Source organism: Lutra lutra, chromosome 8 (genome assembly GCF_902655055.1).
Source record: "Lutra lutra chromosome 8, mLutLut1.2, whole genome shotgun sequence".
NCBI lineage: Eukaryota > Metazoa > Chordata > Mammalia > Carnivora > Mustelidae > Lutra > Lutra lutra.
The window spans coordinates 57,198,884-57,220,473 of record NC_062285.1 but is presented as its reverse complement, the minus strand read 5'-3'; the positions used below and the strand labels follow the sequence as shown (position 1 = coordinate 57,220,473).

Genomic DNA, 21,590 nt, shown 5'->3' with positions numbered 1-21,590 from the left:
CTTACCAGTCGGACGGGCGGCCGGGGGAGGGCTCGGCGCCACTCCGCGCGGCCTTTTGAACCGGCCGGGGGCGGGAACGGCGGAGAGCCGCGGAGAGCCGCGGAGAGCCGCCGGGGGACGCGGAGCGGGAGGAAGCGGCGGGCGGACGCGCGGAGCGAGCTGCGGAGGCCGGCCGGGAGTGGGGGTGGAGGGACCGGCCGACTGGGTGGGACAGGAAAAGAGGAGAGAAACCGCCCTCTGCAGGTTCCCTCTGCCCGGCTGGCCGCCTCTGCTCCCCCGGGAGGAAAGGCTGCTTTTCCTTGTCCGATTGTCACTTTACTCTCCATCCCGAGCCGCTTCCTCCCTCGCGCTGAGGCGGCAGACGGCGTGGGATCGGAACTGGGATAACTGGGATCTGTCCGCTGGCTCCCCATAGACGTAATCTGAATTTCCAGCAAAGGTGGAAAGTACATTTACGTGCGTTTGCATGTCATTTACGTAGATAGTCGGTGTCCAGAAACTTGGCGCGTAAGCTAACTCAGTAGGCGCACCGCGGCGGGGAGGGGACCGGGGCCCCATCCGGATCTTCCTCGTCTGAAGTTCTTCTCAGGCGGTGGAGTATTAGAGGTCACGAGCGGCATGGCCTTTTGATTCAAACAGTCCCAGCCCCGCCGCTCGTTAGCGCGGTGCTTTGGGCTAATAATGACTTAACATCTCTAAAATCTGTTCCCTCATCCCTGGAATGAAGCGATGTCACAGCCACACGTTTAGCACGTGGTGAGCACCTCAGTTTTAACTGCTAATCGTGCCGTACTTGAGCCATCTCGACTCACTTCTCCGTGGCAGGAAATGTTTCCAAATTAATGAACTCAGTGACTAAGGATGTAATACTATAAACACAGGCTCTGGAATCCGCCCTGCTGTGTGATCTCAGACAAGCCACTTGGGTTGCATTTCTCTATCTAGGGCAGTAGCTGTCTCATGAAGTTAGTGGGGGAGAGAATGAGTTAATACATCCAAAGCGTTAGAACCTTACCTGGCACATAGTAAGTGCTCATTAAAGGCTAGCCGTTTTGGGGCACCTCGGTGGCGCCCGGGCCACCAGGCAGTGGGTTGACCTCTGCCTTCAGCTCAGGTCATGGTGCTCAACAGAGGGGACTTGCTTCCCCCTCTCTGCCTACTTGTCAGCTTTCTGTCAAATGAATTAAAAAAAAAAAAAAGGCTAGCTGGGTTTTTTTTGTTTTTAATTTTTTTTAAAGATTTTATTTGTTTATTTGACAGAGATTACAAGTAGGCAGAGAGGCAGGCAGAGGGGGGGGGAAGCAGGCTCCCCACTGAGCAGAGAGCCCAATGTGGGGCTCCATCTCAGGACCCTGGGTTCATGACCTGAGCCAAAGGCAGAGACTTTAAGCCACTGAGCCACTCAGGTGCCCAAGGCTAGCTGTTTTTATCTTGGCTTCCTATTTAGGGTTAGCACTCAAGTGGTTATTCTGCCGGTGATAGAGATTTCCTTGCTTACCTATTCCTGTGAGGAGCTCTCTAGTTTTGGAAATCAATGTTTATATAGATTGACAGGCAGGTCTGGTGCATGTTTGTTTGGGGAACAAAGACTGACAGAAAATCTCAGAGAATAGAGGCATAGTGTCGTGAAGAAAAACGAAAACATAAAGTAAGCAAACGTGGGGTTGCCTGGGTTGCTCAGTCATTAAGCATGATCCAGGATCGAACCCAGCATCAAGCTCCCTGTTCGGTGGGAAGCCTGCTTCTCCCTCTCCCACTACCCCTGCTTGTGTTCCCTCTCTCCTTCTGTGTCTCTCTGTCAAATAAATAAAATCTTGAAATAAATAAAAATAAAAGCATGTTTGTTTTCATTCCTAAAGATATTTGGTTGGTAAAAACCAGAGGGAAAAAACAGAGTAAGTTCATGAAATTCATCGTTTTAAAATGTATTTTTTAAAGGCATAGTAGTTATCAATGAGGAGGAAGGAAGCCCATATGTGGGAAAACTACCAATCCAACCAAGAAAGACATAGAAAGTAACGTGTAGACAAGATGTATGCAAGTTAAGAAAAGAGGTCAGGCTGGCCAGTTCTCAGATAAAAGAATATGCAAGATAAAAGGAAATTCAAATCCTAAGGGTTAAATTCCAAAGGTGGACAAATGCTTGCATTTACTGACACGCTGATCATGAATTCCAGGAAAGGTTGAGATTTTTTTGTTATCTGGTTACTGTCCCCATAGCATATTCCATTATGTACTAAAGATTGTCATGAACCCCTGCATACTTTTCAAGGCCATCCAGCTCCACTGGCTACTGAAATGTCCTGTTACTTTCACAATTTGATGGTTAATCACTCACAAGTAACGTTTTTCTCTTTAAAATATAACCTTTAAAGGTATGCTGGTACAATGATTTTATCCCTGTTGGCACATACCATTCATTTAAAAAGTGTAAATATGCAGACAAGTAAGATCCAGTATGCATATGCTCAGCACCTAATTTAGCATAGAATAGCAATACTGTCGGCAGTGTGTGTATGCTGTTCTTTGGTGTATCCTATATATCCTGGTTGTGTCATGTTTCCAGTTTTCTCTAGCTATCAATATTGTCCTTCAGATTGCCGGAAGGCAGGGACTGGGGCATGTTCTTGCAATTAATTTTATAAGGAGGTGCATACAGACAGATGATGAATGGAGGCTCAGTGGTGGTGAACTAGCAGTGTTCTCCAAGGTTTCAATGCTGAACTTCAGAAACTGGAGCAGCCATCCTTCTGTCAACAGACCTCAGGGGCCTCAGGGCAGGGAGTAAGAGATACTCATCTCTGCCCAATTTATTGGCTTCTAGCTCTTTCTTGTGCTAGCCACAGGATGGCAGTCTTCTAAATCCTAGCCTTTCCCCTGGACAACTTTACCATTAAAAAAAAAAAAAAGATTTTATTTATTTATTTGAGAGAGAAAGAACAGGAGAAGGAGCAGAGGGAGAGCAGTCTCCCTAATGAACAGAGCATCTGATTGATTTATTTAGAAGAGAGAGAGAGAACAAACAGAGGGAGGGGCAGAGGGAGAAGGAGAGAAAGAATCCAACCAGATTCCCTGCTGAGCAGGGAGCCCCATATGGGCTCCATCCCAGGACCCCAGGATCATGACCTGAGCCGAAGGCAGATGCTTAACTGACTGAGCCACCAAGGAGCCCCAACTTCACCACCTTGTAAATCAGGGTAAACAACTTCGTTCCTAGCCAAGACTATCTACACTAAATAAGCCAAATTTCTAGTTATGCCCAGCATACTGGCCCCTTCCCCTGCCTTCCCAGAATCTTCCGTGGGGCCATATGCACATGAAGCATCAGTCTCACATTTTAGTAAATGTCTCCACTTTTGTCGTGCCTCTATCCTAGCAGTTACATTGGGTGCTTGTCTCCCCCGGACCCCCATCAGACTGTAAGTCCCTAGAAGTCCTCCCTGGCATACTCCTTTTGTAGGAGGGAAAGCTCTGCAGAGAAAAGGCTTGAATTGGATTTTGCTGGATGAATATGGAAGGGTGATTCCGAGCAGGTCCCGGAAGGCCATGGACAGCTGGGGGCCTGATTGCCAGCATTTCGCCCACCCTGCCAATACCCCTGGAGTAGCACTCCCAGCCGCGATTCTGAGCACCAAGGGAATGGGCTGCCTTATGAGAAAGGTATTAAAATGTAGGCAGTAGGGCTTTCACAGGGAAGCATGCAACCTCTTCTCCATTTCAGCAGTAGAAATCTTTTGAAGGTTTTTAAGGAAGACTAGTAGGATTAGATCTTGGAAGAATGATTCCAAAATACGGTCATTTATTTTCAGCTCCCTGACGGACGCATCTACTGGAAAATCCTGCAAGTTCTTAAGCTCCTTGTATCCAGTGTTTATAGAGGACATGCAGTCAACTACACAATTAAGTGTGTAATGTGATCGGTTTGACACATAGGTATGTGTCGTTCAACAGTGTACTCATTAAACAATCACTACAGCATTATGAATAGTCCCATCTCTCTGAAAGCTTCCTCCTGCACACCCTCCCACCACCACCACTGGTCGGTCATTGTAGACACTACCATGCATCTCTATAAATTGGGCCAGTCTCATTCTTTCTCCAGGGCATCTGGATCTTGAAGGGACACAGAGGAAGGAGGTGGTGGAAGTCTCTTGCTTGGAGGGCAACCCAACACATTCCTGCAACGGACAGCCCGGTTCTTTCAGCTCTAAGAGCTGCTTAGTGTCCTTCCAACATATTCTTTGTTGCTTGATCAGGAAGTTTGTTGTTTGCAAGCAGAGAACCCACACGTAGTGACACCCGTCAGCCTGTCATCACCATTTCAGAGAATGGCACCCCCAAACCCTAGTCTCTCAAGCCTAACCCAGAGTAATTCCTTACAACTTTGGTCATGTGTCCTCTTCTAACCCATTCCTAAATCCTGTCCATTCTGCTCCCTGCTCAATAGTCTGTCTCCATCAAGTTGTCACTTTTTTTCCTTGTCATGGTTTCTCTGGTACCTCATATGGTGCTTGGTACTGAGCAGGGGCTGGCAAATGCTTGCTGGGTGGCTGCATGAGTTGGGACACCGCCCATAACCCCACAAACAGAAGCAAAGATGGAGAAGCAACCCCACAAACAGAAGCAAAGAGGGAGAAGCACCAGCACGTGTGTGTTTATTAGGGTGGCAGGACGTCAAAGTGCATTTTTAACGTTTTCCCGGAAGTAAATGATAGGACTTGAATCCAGGATTTTGGATTCTAAATTCTGTGCCATTTCCACCCTATCATTCCGGTTGTATTCTTTCCCTTCATTTGGGAGCTCCGTTTCTCTCTCCAGCCTGCTCATATACTCATGTACACCAAGTAGCAGGCTGTAAACGTAGGCTATGGCTCTAAAATGTAACCCCTTTCCCCGGTACTTGCTTGTTGGCTGAAAGTGGGGGCAGGGGGCCTGCCTTAAGGCATCTGGATTGAGCAAAGGAGCCTGTGGCCCCTGGCATAATTCCAACTGGGGGTCAAGGATGTGACTAAAACTTTCTGAACAGGGGTAGAATCGATGACCTTACCTAAATGGAGAACAGTGTGCGGGGCAACTCCTCGTGTCAAAAAAAGAAAAGCAATCCATACACAGTCGGAGTAATCCTTTATTTAACAATCTGAAAATCTGTTCTTTTGGCTCTAAGTCTTGCAAAATGAGTGGTAAGTCAAAGATTTATTCACTATTCTCTGAGTTCTTGTGGTAACGTGTCTCTATGCATACGTGTCTCCGTCTACAGATGCTTACGCTTTTTATAGTCACTTTAGGCCCACTTTACTTAATATATGAAGTCTTCTTATTCTAACAGTGCTAAAAGCCTGAATTAAATATTCCCGGGAACTAAGAGTTTCTTCTCCCCAGCCTGCCGCCCTCCCTCCCCCAAGTCTGCTCCTCAGCCTCCATTAATGCTAGATCTTTCAAGACCACCAGCATTCAAACGGTTCGAGAACCTACAAAGGAATGCTAGATCTTAAGTCCCTCTGACCTATATACCCTCTAGCTGAGAAGCTTCTCTGGGGAGGTGTGTGTGGAGGTCTCAGTAGTCCCACTTCAGAGGTAGTCAGTTTGAACTGTAGATACCTAGAAAGGAAACAGGATTGGGTTAGATGCTGACCTGCCCTCCCACCAACCACCGGGTGGGCACGGGGAAAGGGCTCATTTCGCTTCTGTAGAATTATATTTCTTGTAAGGCACTGGCTTCTGTGGAGGGAGGCGGTGTGAAACTGGTTGTTGGAATTACTGTAAAGATTTGTTCACTGTCATCTCTTTAGGAGGGTTCACAGGAGAAAGTTCTTTTTCATCTTAGTATCTGGAATTGTTACTCTTAAGGACTGGGCATCGTGAACTGGGTGAACTGACCAGGTCTGTACCTTCCTCTTGGATGTTAGGGAGTGTGGAACCAACTTTGTGGTCCATCCTCCTTAATTTTATTTTATAGAATGTGTTTCTGTACTTGCCTAACTCATGGCTCCATTTTATATCATTAATTCACTTCTTTTTTTTTTAAAGATTTTATTTATTTGTTTGAGAGAGAGAGAGAGAGAGAAAGCATGAGAGGAGAGAGGTCAGAGGGAGAAGGAGACTTCCCGTGGAGCTGGGAGCCCAATGTGCAGTTGGATCCTGGGACTCTGGGATGATGACCTGAGCAGAAGGCAGTCGCTAAACCAACTGAGCCACCTAGGCACCTGCTAATTTACTTCTGAGTATATTTTGTGTGTCTGTGTATTTACCTTTTTGTGTGCCTTTTATATATCTTTTTTTTTTTTTAAAAGAGTGTGTGTGTGTGCGCCCGCGCATGCACATGCATGTAAGTGGGGAAGGGGAGGGGCAGAGGGAGAGAGAAAGAATCTTACACAGGTTCCATGTCTAGCAAGAGGCCCCATGTGGGGCTTGATCTCACAAACCTGAGATCATGACCTGAGCCAAAATCAAGAGTCAGACACTTAACCGACTGAGCCACCCAGGCACCCCACTTAACTCCTTTCTGAAATAAGTTCAGATAAAATATTTAGGGGGTACCTGGGTAGCTCAGTCAGTTAAGCGTCTGCCTTTGGCACAGGTCATGATCCCAGACTCCTGGGATCAAGCCCCATGTCAGGCTCTCGGCTTGGGGTGGGGTTGGGGGAAGCCTGCTACTCCCTCTCCCTCTGCCTGCCCCTCCCCTGCTTGTTCTCCCCCTCTCTGTGTCAAAAATTAGGATATAAGGCTATGGTGAGAGGTCAAGAGGTTTAAGGACAAGTACTGGGAAATGAGCACAGGAGCCACAAAGTCCCAGGTTACTCTTGGGTCCTCTGGCTCCCGCCTGCTTGACTTTGCCCTGAGGATGTTGTTCACTGCCAGGTTCCCCTTGTAGCCCACGGTGAGGTTTCCAGACTCTAGCCAAACCTCTGTGCACCCCCAATGCCCAGTCTTACCACTCACCCCATTCTCCATGTTATCTGGCATCCTTACCTCTTCTTGAGGCATGACATTGCTCTCTTCTGGAATGGCAGAGACATGAAGCTGAAGATCTTGGCTCTACAAAAACAAGAGTTCTGCCCGTGAGAGGCGGCTCAACCTCCAATCTCTCAGCTCAGAAGGGTCTTCTGTGCTTTACACTTCATAAGGGTCACAGACATTACGAACAACATACAGTGTTGTTTTACTATGGCCTGAGATCATCATGGAAGGCTTTACTGTCATTCTCTGTCACAGATCAAGAGACTGATTCCAAGGGTCAAATGACCTGCTGGGACAGGAAACCAGGTCTTTGGACTCCCATTGTTTTCATGATCAGACACTGTGATCTGTGTGACATGCATCTGTATATAAATCTATGTGGGAGGCAGTGAGGGTATAAATATAGGTTTTAAAACCACTATCTACCACTTCTAGACCAGTCCTCCTCAGGAACGCACAGCAGCTCTCACACTGAGATGACCCTCTGCTGGGGTGGTTAGGAAAGGCAAGTGGTGTGATGGTTTCTTTGGGAAAAGTTCTGGGTTCTGAGATGGGAACCTGAGGCATGGAAGCCAGGGGAAGAAGACCTTTGCACTCTATGGGGCCTTCTCCTTGAAGGAATTTTCCTTCTTCTTATTCCTTCCTTCAATTCCAGGCTATGAACTGCCCCAAAGGTAACACCACCTTCCAGAAAGTTACTATTCTTTAAGAGGACCTTCATTCTCTCTCTGGTGATTCAAATGCTGAGCAAGAACAGATCTGCTCACAGTTTTCTTTTTATGTACCCATTTTTATATGTGATACGTTCATAATTCTGCACATTTTGCCTTACAGCACATCTGTAAGGGAAGGGAACAGATCTTGCAGGACACAGGCCTCTGGAGACTGATGACTCTGATAGGCTACGATCTGAGATGCTCTAGCTGCTTAATTTGAAAGGAAAAACATCTCCTTAGCTGATGACCAAGTAATCCTAGAGCCAATACAGGGAGGTAGCTTCAGGGGGAGGAGGCTGCACCCTGTATCTCTTTCCCAAAGAGGACAGTGTTACTGGCCTTTTCCTCAAGAATTATATGTAGGCCCCTATCATCTCCCCTTTAATAAGATGATGCCCAAGAGGCAAACTTGTTTTATTCACTCTTTTGCTGACCCCATACTAAAATCATATAATTATATGTTACAAAGTCACATTTAAATGAATTTTGAATTTTCCATGCTGTTGAATTGCTTTTTTCAGTGCAGGGCAGTGAAAAGTGGCTACACTGTACCTACATAAAATCCCACATTTACGTGTGCTTATTCACTGTCTACTCGCCCTGCACATCTCTCTCCATTGGTAGAGCTTCCTCAGCCTAGAAGCCGGCGAAGGCAGAAAGTTTCACATCTTGCTCCATGAGGAGCTTCTGCACCTCACGTGAATCAAGACTGAGAGCATAACAAGCCGATGACTCAGGTGTCAGTACCTCAGGGGAGTCAGTGGAGGTGAGCTGACTGTTCTCTTCCTTGCCCTCCATCTTCTTTGCCGCGTCAGACTCTGAAAAGACCTGTGGATCAAAGTGGACAATGTAGAATTCCACACCTTCCCGCCCCGGCTGCTAGCCCTGGACCCCTTGTGCACACTAGATGGTGCTTACGAGAGCAGCAGGGGACCCATGTCCAGAGAACAGTTGGATCTCAACAGAGCCCGGTCAGCCTTCAGTGGTGTGAACTGGGTGGTGTGAACTGAGGGGTCCCAGAAGTCTCAGACTCCCGATATCTGCACAGCGTAGGCCCCGACCTCCTTCAGTGGCTAAACGTTTCCTCTGACCACTCTGTTTAAAACTGCAATTTAGGGCACCTGGGAGGCTCAGTGGGTTAAGCCTCTGCCTTCGCCTCAGGCCGTGATCTCAGGGTCCTGGAATCAAGTCCCACATCAGGCTCTCTGCTCAGCAGGGAGCCTGCTTCTCCCTCTCTCTGCCTGCCCTTTTGCCTACTTGTGATCTGTCAAATAAATAAATATTTAGAAAAAAATAAAAAACCCTGCAATTCAGCCTTCACTCCCTGTACTTAAATGTACTCCCTACTTAATTTTTCTATCTCCTATCATGACTAAATTGTCATTTTACTTATTGTTTCTTGCTTATTGTCCTTATTCCTCCCATTCCCCATCCACTAGAATGTAAGATGCAGGAAGGCAGAGAATTTTATGTTTTGTTCACTGTAATAGCCTACCTCCTAGAAAAGTGCCCAGCACATAGCAGGGGGTCAGTAAATAATTAGGGAATGAATGAATAAATGAATGAATGAATGAATCTTGGTGCCATCTAGTTAGATGTTTTACCATAAACTTCTCTACAGTGCACCTGACAGATGATCATACATCCTTAGCTTTTTTTTTTTTTTAAAGATTTTATTTATTTATTTAACAGACAGAGATCACAAGTAGGCAGAGAGGCAGGCAGAGAGAGAGGGGGAAGCAGGCTCCCTGCTGAGCAGAGAGCCCGATGCAGGGCTCAATCCAGGACCCTGAGATCATGACCTGAGCGGAGGCTTAACCCACTGAGCCACCCAGGCGCCCCAACATCCTTAGCTTTTAACAGCAAGGAAGGAGGGCTATTTCTCAAGGTGGCCCATTCTATTTTTGTTTTCAGAAGGCCCTGTGTCCCCTTTCTCCTATATTTCAAATTGGTTTTCCATATCATTTTTTTTAAACAGAACTAATTGATGAAAGTTCCTCTTATACTGATCCAAAATGTACTTGAAAAAAAAAATCGTTACATATAGTTCTGCCTTCAGGGATCTCATAGAGCTAGTTATACCTCTCTCCTATACAATAAGCCTTTCCATGTATTTTGAATAGAATACGACTTGATTTCCCGATCCTTCACAGAACTGGTTGCTCTTCACGGGATCTCTGTCTCTATTTTAACACGATCCTTTTCTCATCCATATCCTCACCTTTCAAAAGGCCATCCCTTTTGCTTTACCTTCCCCTGTGAGTTCCTTCTTCTAGGATACCTCTCTCATCAAAGAAGATAGACCTCAGAAATTTGCAGATGCCATTTTGCTTACCGTAGTCATATGACAAACTGAAATGAGACCCTCCTCCCCACCCTCCCAACTAAAGAAGGTAAAGCTCAAGATGCCAGCTGTAGATTCTTTACATTGGAACTCCCCGAATTTGGAGCAAAAGAAAGAAATTAGCAAGATTCTGCTCCTAATAATAATATTAGAGATAATCCTTTGCAAAAGTCAACTACCCTAAGAGTACATGGCACTGAATTAGTTGCTATGAATATATGAAACAATCCCCACAACCAAAAGAGGTACAGGAATGTCCTTAAAACTGGAATCTAGGGATGCCTGGGTGGCTTAGTTGGTAAGCAACTGCCTTCAGTTCAAGTTACGCTCCTGGAGTCCCAGGATTGAGTCCCGCATCGGGCTCCCTGCTCAGTGGGGAGTCTGCTTCTCCTTCTGACCCTCTCTCCTCTCATACTCTCTCTCTCTCTCAAATGAATAAATAAATAAAGTCTTAAAAAAAAAAAAAAAAACCCTGGAATCTAATGACATAAGATCTTATCACCTGGGACTATAGTAAAGATGATATATATGGTGGTTTTAAAAGGGAATAAAGGGGAAGCCTGGGTGGCTCAGTTGGTTAAGTGTCTGCCTTGGGCCCAGGTTATGATCCCAGAGTCCCAAGACTGAGCCCCACATTGAGCTCCCCGCTCAGTGGGGAGTCTGCTTCTCCCTCTGACCATCCCCCATCTTGTGCTGTCTCTCTCAAATAAATAACTAAAACTCTTCAAGAAAGAAAAAAAAAGGACTCAACGAGATCCAATCTCACCTCAGACATCAAGGTAGGGGAAATACAAAGTTCTTCTGGATTCAGATTGTTGATGCTTTCCTTTTCTCTGGCCTCAGAAGTTCTTACTGGCTTTTCTGGTGGCTGTGGGTCAGGAGAAACCTCTAAAGAGGTCCTAGAACTTGGAGTCCCAGCCCCCAAGAAGGCCCCAGGACTGGCAGGTGAGCCCTGCTCAGAGGCTAGAGGGCTGGAGGGTATGTTCCCTGAGGAGTGCCGGGGGCTGGGAGTGGCTCTGGGTGGAGGAGGCCTATTCGGAGGTGCTGAGGTCCTCTGGATAGAGGTTCTCTTCTTTGGTTGTTCAGCTCCTTCACTTGAGGTGCGGGTTCGGAGGACTACTTCTGGGAGAGATGAGGGCTGCTCTGAGGGGGTAAGGGTACTGCCTGGTGACGGAGAGGGCAAGCAAGGGAGAACTTCCTCCTGGGACCTGCCGCCCTCAGTGGGGGGAGAATGCTGGGCCTGGGCGGGGCCGTTGCAAGCTGGCAGGGACTCTTCCTCCTCAGAGGAGCTGGCTTCGGACTCTTCCTCCTCCGTCTCCTTGTCTTTAATCTCAGAATCCTCTTCTCCTGGGGCCAGATCGGATGCCAGCTCTTCTTCACTTGCAGAGATGGACTCCCTCTCATTCTTCAAAGAAAGTGCAGAGGGACTGGTAGGTGAGGTCAGGGGGCTGGATACTGCAGGCGTGTGAACTGGGGAAGAAATGACTAGAGAGCGTCTGCTGCTGCTGAAAAAACACAAGCGTCAGATTCAGGAGAGCTCAAAACTGGAAGCAACCCAACACCTCGAATAAATAACGAGGCACATATGTAATAATAAGACACAACAGAGCAACGTATGAGAAAGTCTGTGTACCTCGCAATCATCCTTCATAAGGTGAGAAAAAGGCTATAAAATTTTATCCATATCATGATCTCAATTATATAAAAATATATAAAGAAAACAAGACTAGAAAAAAAAACACAGCAAAACACCGACAAAATATTTTCTCTGTGGGAAGGATTCCCTGGGTGATAGATATACAGTTGGTCCTCGCGGATTCTGTATTTGCAAGTTCACCTCCTACCTAAAACCTATTTGCAACTCCAAAATTAATTCTCATGATGCCTTTGCAGTGAGCTGAGGACATACATGAGCTTTGAAAGATGAGTGCCTAGACGAGCACTTTCCCAGCTGAGGTCTAAGATGGCAATCCTCTGCAATGTTTCGGCTCTTACACTGCAAATGTGTCTACCTGGCCATGTTTTTCACATTGTCGTGCTTTTTGTTGGTGATTCTCTTGTTTAAAATGGTCTCCAAGTATAGCACTAAAGTGCTCAGGGCCAGAAAACTGTGACATGCCTTACAGAGAAAGAACACGTTAGAGAAGCTTCCCTCCAGCATGAATTATGGTGCTGTTGGCTAGAAGTTCAATATGAAGGAATCAATGATATATATTATTTGTTTATTTAGAGAGTGAGCACAAGACAGGGGAGAAGCAGAGGCAGAGGAGAATCTCAAGCAGACTCAACGCTGAGCACAAAGCCTGACCTGGGGCTCGATTCCACAACTCTGAGATCATGACCTGAGCCGAAATCAAGAGTCAGATGCGTAACAGACTGAGCCACGCAGGCACCCCAGCAATATGTAGCAAATAAGGTGTCTTTAAACAGAAACACACACGAGATGAGGTTATGTATTGATTGGCTGATGAAGACGTTGGGAGCAGAAACTCACAGGAACCTAACGCTGTGTTTCCCTTAGCAGCAAGGGTTCAGTATTCACGAATCTGGTGCTTGCCGTTACTTTATAGAACACGAGCACCACGGATAATGAAATTGACTGTAACGTTTATCGAGTATGCTGGATACTGGGCTGAGTGCTTCTACAGTCAACATCAGCTTGACTCCTTCTCGCCTGCTCAGGTGCCTCCTATGTACTGTCCACAAGCGGATTAAGCAACCCACAAATATTTACTTGACAGGTACCAATTATGTGGGCACAAGGATGGGAGACAGGCATAGGAAGAGAGAGAGAGAAACTTAGTTCCTGCCTTGTGGGAGTTTCTGACGTGAGATAAGCTGAGCGACAGAGATTCCTTCTAGCACTAGCATTCTTGGAGTCAGCAGGTTTAGAAGGCCCAGGACATAGCAAGAAAAAAACCAGATTTCCCTACAAGGTTCTGGGACATCTTGGTTTAAATGATAGTAGGTTTCAGATGAAGAGACAGAAAGAACTCTGGCTTTTAATGCTGGGAAAAGGAGAAACAGAATTTTTTAGAGCAAAAGGGAATTCATCTAAAATCTACATTCACCTTTTAGTGATGATTTTTAATAGTCTATAACAAATTGCTAAATGAATAGTACTAATAACAAATATGAGCCTGATTCTTCCTTCAAGTCCCAAGGTCAGTTTCACCACCTCCTTTTAAAGTCTTCCCTGACCATCCATACAATGGCAAGTACCTTCTTCTCTGGAATTCCTGCTGGTCTCATCAGGTACTTAGTATGGGCAAACTTATATTGTTCCTTGTCTCCTTAGGTACACTTCCTGCCCTTCCAACTTTTGGTAAATCACCCAAAGGACACATCTCCTATGTCTTTGGATCCCTAACTCTCAGCATAAAACCCTGTACATAGTAGGAACTTAAATCTTCCTGAGTAAAGGCTTCAGAATGAGAAAGTGATCACATTCTAAAGGACGACTGAATTGTTCTATAAATCAAATTTAAAAAAAAACAATGTAAATAATCTAGAGATGACCAGATGGCTCAGTTGGTTAAGCTTCTGCCTTCAGCTCAGGTCATGATCCCAGAGTCCTTGGATCAAGCCCTGCATTGGGCTCCTTGCTCAGTGGGGAGCCTGCTGCTCCCTCTGCCTGTGCTCGCTCTCTCTGACAAATAAATAAATAAAATATTTAAAAAAATTTAAAAAGATAAACAATCTAAATGAAAAATGTGAAAACAAGGATAAACAGGAAGGCCCCAGGAAGGAACCTTAAATGGCCAATAACATGGAAAGAAGTTCAAGCTAGCTAGCAATTGTGGAGATATGAATTAAAGTTGCAAAAAAAATCCATTTCATATCTTTTAGTTTGGAAAAATTAGTAAGTCTGACAAGGTCACATGTAGCAAGAATATGGAGCAACAGGGGCTTTTATCTGCTGCTGGTGGGTTATAAACTGGGCACTTCAGAAAGCTGCAGGACAATGCCAATGTCTAGTAAGGCTGAAGAGGCCCAGCTGCACGGCCTGTGACTCAGAAGCTCCACTCCCAGTACGCGCCCTAAAGACAACTCTCGGTAACAGTCACAGGAGCCATGTAAAATGTGTCCATTGCAACATTATTTGTAAGAGCAGGAAACTGGAAAACCACCCAAATGTCTATGAGCAGGAGGACGGATAAATAAATTGTAGACTAGCTTCACAACAGCATCCATAACCGGGAAAGGAAAGACCAGAGCTGGCAATGTGCAGCAGCAGGGCCCACGACCCTCACAAAGAGTACAGAGAGAGCACAAGGAGTTGCAGAGGTACGTACGTAGTATACGTAGTATACGTAGTATAATTCCATTTTATAAATTTTAAATTTATAAATTTAAATACTACGTAGTAGTAAATTTATAATACTACGTAAAGTAGTAAATTTATAATACTATGTAAAGTAGTAAATTTAAATACTACATAGTAGTAAATTTATAAATTTAAATACTACGTAGTATACGTAGTATAATTCCATTTTATAAATTTTAAAAACATGCAAAACGGTAGTTTCTGTGGGTATATATGTGTGTCAAAAAGTAAAAAGAAAAGCATGGGAAAAGCAGATACTGAATTTAAGACAATGGTTACCTTAGATGAGGGGGCAGGATGGGTGGGGAGGGGGATACTGGGGACTTCAATAGTACATAGGATAGTTGATTTCGTAGATTGGGTGATAGCTGTAGGCTACTTATTGTATTCTTTTTTAGTGCATCGTTCTTTATACCTTTAGTGATCGCTGAAATAGTTCACACAAAGAAAAAGGATTTTTATAGAGCCATAATACAAATAACTACCAATATCATGGACGTGAACACGAAGGGAAGGCCAGGATTGGGTAGAGCGAGAGTGCTGCGTATGTTGACAGGAGACACGAAGGAGCAAGGAGTCTCAGAGGAGTTGCTCACCTGGATACTCCCTTCACCACAAAGACTTTGTTGGAATGTTGCTTCTCCAGTTTGCTCATCACCTCATAGAGACTGTGGTTCAGCTACAGCCAGCAAGAGAGACGGGTGGGGTCGCTAGCCGGTGGGGACCTGAGACAGACATATCCCTTCTCCTCTCCCTTTCACACAGTTCCCAAAACAATACCCTCCCCACCCTTAACTATAAAATTCCCCCTCAACTCTTTGGCACTAGCGTCCAGGACCCTGCCTGATGCCCCTTCTTCCTGGACTGTGTCTTAAGTTCTGCCTCTTCTGTCAGACGGGCGGCTCTCTCAAGGCTGGGTCCTTGATGTTTGATATTTAAGTTGAGGTTCTAGCTTCTCTCAGGTAATCCAGGGAAGAAATATTAACGAGGCAAGCCATTATTTAGCTAAAGCAAGTGTGGAGAGGGATATGTGAATGTGTACGTGGATTTAATTAATGTTGTGACAGAACCTAGTCTCAGAAACCTGGGACTAGAAAAGGCCCCATGAGGTAGTGTTCTGGGGCTGCCTCTCACTGAACAGGACTGGCCTTCTCCATTCATGCCCAGCTACCTGAGAGACTGACCTGTATTTAAACACTGCCCCCTTTGCTCCCTAGCAACATAAGATAAAGATTTCACAGCTTGGTTCCTCATTTCAGCTCTTCCTTCCACAGGCCTAACCTCCTTTATTTATCTGAAGGTCAAATCTGGTTGTCATTATTCAGTTGTTCATGGAGACAGGGAGGGCCCTCTGATGTGTACACCTGTGCTTTAACACAGTTCAACACGGTCAGTTGAGGGCTCAAACCTGGCGTGCTACGATCAATATTTAATGTGATTATGTACATTAGGGCTACTTTCCTATTTCCTAGAAAAACCCACCTAGGTGTCTACCTTGGCCGGAGGTTTCTCACCTTGCTCATCTCCCTGTAGAAGACGTCCCTCAGGTTGGAAATGTTTTGGAAGATGGTCACATAACATCCAATACGACTGTCAGGAGGCAAAAAAACAAAAAACAACAACAAAAAATAAAACAATAACAAAAAACCCCACAACAACACATCTGGGTAAGGTTAGTAAAGGAAACCTTTTGAAATACAAGGTAGAAGCTTAAGCCAACACCTGCCAACACCAAGATCCTCAGAGAAAAGCACCCCATACCCTAGACTCAGGATGTTCTGGAATCTGGACTTGTCAAGCCAGGCCAGGAGCACACTTGACTCTTGGAAGAGGGTGGGAAGGTCAGAGAAGACACTTATCAGTCCAGTCTGACAGCAAGGTAGGAGAGACCTCTAGTTGCATGAACTCTCTTGATTCAGGCTCTTTAGGTATTAAAGTAGATATGAATGAAAGTACTCTGAGGCCTTTTTAAAGTGCGCTCTAAATATAAGGCCGTGCGATAATAATTATTATAATAAATAATTATTCTTTCTCGTTACGCACTACTTGGACTGCTATGGAGTGGTGTGCACATTAGTGGAATTCTACTATCAATGAATTGGGGCAGTTTACATTTAAAGAAACCGTATTAAATTTCAGTGCTATTTAAATCAGGAGTCACATAAGTAGTATTTGAATATACATGTAGTTATTTAAAAGGCTCCATCATACATAGAATAATATTAAGTGGCAACATAAAATACTGACTACAGCTACATCGCAGCATAACTTGTACAACGAAAATAGGATACAAACAGAATTTCTACCCAGATACATCTAAAACACTTTTACCTTCTGTGCAGCAAAGATATCATTAATAGAAATAATCATCCCATGGTTTATATTCTAGATTAATCTGGATCTTCAAGAACCAAGCTCGTTTAAAACAATACACACTGAAGCATGAACCAGATATTCCTAGTTCCTATGATGACAGTAATTGACTTGCCAAGATCACTCCTAGCCGATAAGCATCTTGCCTTGAAACCGGAAAAGCTGGCAGGCCAAGCACGGCTATCTCTGTATTGCAGATGAAGAAACCAGCGTCTGGGGCGATAAGGCCATTTGCCTAATATCGCCCAGCCAGCCAGTAGCAGGGCTGAGGCAACATCCTGCTCTGGGAACAGAGCTCTTTTCATGAGGCGACATGCTTGGGTTGCCAGGTAACCTGGGCCTCCCTCGGGCCAGAAGTCTAGGCCTTTCCTGACTGTCAACCATTACCTGTGATAAAGAACAGGCAGCTCCTCCAGCAGTTCCTGGTTCAAGTCTTCAAACACACTCTGGGCTTTGTTGAACTCTTCCTCTGCCTGGGGGGGTAAAAGAGACAGGACAGATTCCCTCAATCTGGAATCTGAGGCTTGAGGAGGCCGCCTATCTTCCCTGCATTCTTTTTAGGGATTTGGCTTACCAGCAACCACACCTCTCCCTCCCCAGACCCGTGCCCTCCCCAGCCTTGGCATCTCTGACTATCCTTTGAGCACTGGTGTCAGGGAAAACAGGATTTCGTTTGGGACGCTGGATGCTGAATTTATCATTTCCTAAACCCGGCTTGGCCCAGTGACTTGCCACTGTTATGGAGGGGAGAGAGGGCAGGAAGGTTTCACCATTTTGTTTTGTGGTTTTTTTTTTTTTTTTACCTTGGCAGTCTTGGCCTCATCTTTCTTCTTGGCATTCTGAACCGCCTCCAGGTGGTGTCGGGCACTGTCATAGTCCACAAGTTTCCGACCCCGCTTGGCAATTCTTTCCTAAACCAGAGTCAGGAGAGAGGGCCTTGATACTCACTTTTCAGCGGCCGGGATGCAGGTTAACAGAGTAGCAAACAAACTGGGTCCTATTCGCAAATTTCACTTTCTAACAGCTTGGAGCCCATGGAATTTCTCTCGCTATTTGGAAAGAATGGGGATTCTCACTGTGGATGGCAGCGGGGATGGGAAGAGAGAGGGAAATCCTACAGAGCTCGTGGAAGCCTGCACTAAATGTTAATATTTCCTACGAACCCACTAAAAAAATGGGTTCGGCCTCCAGGAGCAATGGCCTTGAGGATCCAGCTGAATTCAAAGTCAGGAGATGGGGATCTTAACTCCCAATGCCGCCACCTATTAGCCTTGTGCCGGAGGGCAAGTCACATCTCTTCTAGAACTTCAGCAGCCTCATCTGCGCTACAGTGTTATTTTAAAGATCAAATGCTAACTACAAAGTGCTTTGAAAACCCTAAAGCGTAATAAAAGTGGTAAATTATGGTGTACACTGAGAGAGCATCTACGCAGTCTCATCAGAACTACAAATCCAATCCTAGATTTTGCAAGGATCTTAGTGATCATCTGGTCCAACTTCCTATTTCATACATGGAGCTTCTCTGTAATACTCAAAATCAGTAGTTCAACTTTTGCTTGAAGTTGAACTTCAACTCCCAACTTCACAGTATATTTCCGTGTTTGAAAGCTCTATGAGAAACTTAAGTCGGGATCCCTCTAATTTCTCCATATGAATCTATAAGCAGCGCAGTGCCTGACAGGGTAGAAGCTTCATCAATCTGAGTTGAATGAATCAATGAATTCTAACTCTGCTCTCTGAAACCATTTAGAACAGGCTGCATCCCTCTTTCACCTAACAGACCTCCCAGTATTGGAAGGTAATTGTTATGACTCATGATTCCTCCAAGTTTCCTCTTCTCTACAATAAACATATTAGCTGTTTCTTTTTTTTTTTAAGATTTTATTTATTCATTTGACAGACAGAGATCACAAGTAGGCAGAGAGGCAGGCAAAGAGAGAGGGGGAAGCAGGTTCCCTGCTAAGCAGAGAGCCCGATGCGGGGCTCGATCCCAGGACCCTGAGATCATGACCTGAGCCGAAGGCAGAGGCTTTAACTCACTGAGCCACCCAGATGCTCCGTATATCAGCTGTTTTTTTAAAAAAAATTTTACTTACTAATTTGTCAGAGAGAGAGAGAGAGAGCACAAGCAGGGGGAATGGCAGAGGGAGAGGGAGAAGCAGGCTGTCCGCTGAGCAAGGAGCCCCATGTGGGACTCAATTCTAGGACCCTGGGATCATGACTTGAGCCCAAGGCAGCCGCTTAACCAACTGAGCCACCCAGGCATCCCTATTAGCTATTTTTCCTTTTCACCACTAAAATGGATGCCTTGACCTGGATCTAATTCAAAACCCACTCGGATCTAGTTCACTGAAACTTAATTCTAAACATGCCCTTGGGGCGCGTGGGTGGCTCAGTCATTAAGTGTCTTTCTTCCGCTCAGGTTATGATCCCTGGGTACTGGGATCGAGCCCCCCATCAGGCTCCCTGCCCGGCAAGAAGCCTGCTTCTCCCTCTCCCACTCCCTGCTTGTGTTTCCTCCCTCGCTATTTCTGTCAAATAATAATAAATAAAAATCTTAAAAATAAATAAATAAATAAATAAACTTGTTGAACATCATAAAAAAATATATGTATATATACAAATATATAAAATAAGTAAATAAATAAACAAACATGCCCTTGACACCTTTAACCCTCTACCCTAACCTTCCTATCCAATCCCTGATTTTAAAATCTTTTTTCCTAAGCTTCATTCCTAACTGTGGGCTTGAACTCTACTTAGGATGTTGACCCCGTATGTCCTCTTACCTCTGGGGTCCCCCTCGACTCTGAAACTGATTACCTTAATCTCGCTGAACTGGGCTACGTAGTTTTCCATGGTCCTCAAAGCCTGGTCGGCTAGTTTCTCTTCATAGTCTTCCCAAAGAAGATCATTATTCTGTGGGGCAGAGGGCAGAGGGCAGAGGTGAGGGCCCCGCTTCTCGGCAACAACTGGATACCAAGGAAAACCCAAATCCTTCCTGCCGCAAACTGCCGTTTTGGAGCGCTGTGTTTAGAATGTCACGTTGGGTTCTAGCAAAGGGTCAGATGAAGAACCAGCCCTGCCCCTAGGAACTGCCCTCTAACAGCCTGGCCATACATTCAGGGACAAGAAAAGGAGAAGGCGGTCAGTGTCTTGGACTCTAGAGCTTGAAGGACAGGGAAATTTGGGAAGAAAAAACTGCATGAAGTTAGTTTTCCAAGACAACCAGTTGGGTTTTATGTAGGTACAGCTTCTGTAAGGTTTTAAGGAGGGGAAGATGGCCGACCACAGAGGCATCCGCAGATCAGGGAACACTTGTCTTTACCTTCACGGTTGTTGCTTTGTGCTACCACCCGTGACTGAGGCTATACACATGAGGGGTTCAGACTGGCTCCTTTGCTTTCCTGTTTGCTCAGACGGAGAAGATAAGAGAAGGCTGAGATGAGGGCAGGGGTGAGTGCAGAAGAGCTCTAAAGCCAGGACGCTCTTACCCCTGCAATGGCCTTCAGCTCCTCGTGACCGTCCCACTCGCTGCTGTAGATCTCCTGCAGGGTTTCTGACACTCTCTTCGAGCTTTCATGCATCACTGAAAGGACAGAAGTTGCTCCTACCATACCTTCCCCCGAGGGAGGCTGTTGTAACTATCTGAGTGAACGGGCAGACCAGCGGGTCCATTCCAAAGGATGAATACCCAGAAGGTTTGGGTGATCCGTGAGGAAAACAGGGGGGGCTGGGACAGGAAAGGCCGCTCTTCCTATGCCCACGAGTTGTGGGCATGAGGGGCAGGCAAGTGATAAAATGCCCGAGAATGGTTGTTTTTCTTTCCATCCCCAGAGCCCTCAGAAGCTCTCTTCTCCTGTGTGACACACTACCCACCTTTGACTGCACTAAGGAAGTTCTTCAGGTCCTTGTAGAGCTTCTGGCCTTCTGCCTGGAAGGGAAAAGTGCTTTTGGTGACCAAAGAGATACATTTGGAGAGATGCTTTAGAGGTCAAGATAGAGAAGTTAGATTAGAAGCAGAAATCAGTCCTGGAATTTGCAAATGGTATAAATCAGCCTCTGTTCTCTTTACCCAGAAGTTGTAGGTTGTCTTTTTGGGGGCAGTTTCTGTTTGGAGATTGTTCCTATGGCACTGGCAGGCTTTCTTGCCTCTGTTCTCTCTTCTAGTGAACAAAAGCCTATAACCCAGGTCCTCTGCTGAAATTTAAGTGTCCTACGTGACTGTATCTATGCGATCCTCTGGCTTACACCTTCCTCTCTGGGTAAGTAATCTGCCACTATCTTCTGTAGATACTCGGCCTTCTTCCTCCCCTGAACGGGCCATTCTTCTCCTCCCCCTGACATCCTCCTCTGCCTTGCCTCCCTTTACCTTCCCCTTCTATCAGTCACGTGCTTTACACTTCTTTTCCAAATGGCTCATCACTGATTCTCCTCCTGTTTCAACTCCGATGGCCTTATCTATAGCTCTGTCTACCCAACCTTATCTTCGCTCCTGTGTTTCAATTCTCAATTTTTTTTTTTAAAGATTTTATTTATTTGTCAGAGAGAGAGAGGGAGAGAGAGCAAGCACAGGCAGACAGAATGGCAGGCAGAGGCAGAGGGAGAAGCAGGCTCCCCGATGAGCAAGGAGCCCGATGTGGGACTCGATCCCAGGACGCTGGGACCATGACCTGAGCCGAAGGCAGCTGCTTAACCAACTGAGCCACCCAGGCGTCCCTCAATTCTCAATTTTTTTTAGGCTGGGCCTCACAAGCACAGCCTAGCTCTCCTCCCTGGAAAACGAAGAAGAAGGGAGAAAAGAAGAGGAAGGTATCGCTCAAGTTTGGACATTCAAATCTCCAACCCAACAGATGAACCACTTTTGTTTTAA

At 45.7% G+C, this 21,590-nt stretch overlaps 1 protein-coding gene across 3 annotated transcripts in view; it reads right to left on the bottom strand.

Annotated features, from left to right (window-relative positions):
- Positions 1 to 5,107: 5,107 nt before the first annotated feature.
- BIN2 (bridging integrator 2) overlaps positions 5,108 to 21,590 on the bottom strand; it is a 31,957-nt gene continuing 15,474 nt past the window's right edge. The window contains exons 3-13 of one of the 3 annotated variants that reach the window (XM_047740538.1): positions 20,597 to 20,651; positions 20,212 to 20,306; positions 19,541 to 19,636; positions 17,521 to 17,628; positions 17,105 to 17,190; positions 15,859 to 15,934; positions 14,941 to 15,023; positions 10,784 to 11,522; positions 8,421 to 8,501; positions 6,970 to 7,035; positions 5,108 to 5,598 (exon numbers count right to left, since the gene is read on the bottom strand). In XM_047740538.1, the coding sequence (XP_047596494.1) occupies positions 5,569 to 5,598; positions 6,970 to 7,035; positions 8,421 to 8,501; positions 10,784 to 11,522; positions 14,941 to 15,023; positions 15,859 to 15,934; positions 17,105 to 17,190; positions 17,521 to 17,628; positions 19,541 to 19,636; positions 20,212 to 20,306; positions 20,597 to 20,651 (1,515 nt within the window). In that variant the 3' untranslated portion in view covers positions 5,108 to 5,568. Of the gene's footprint in view, positions 5,599 to 6,969; positions 7,038 to 8,420; positions 8,502 to 10,783; positions 11,523 to 14,940; positions 15,024 to 15,858; positions 15,935 to 17,104; positions 17,191 to 17,520; positions 17,629 to 19,540; positions 19,637 to 20,211; positions 20,307 to 20,596; positions 20,652 to 21,590 lie in introns of all 3 variants that reach the window. The other 2 variants (XM_047740540.1, XM_047740539.1) reach the window with 2 other exon arrangements.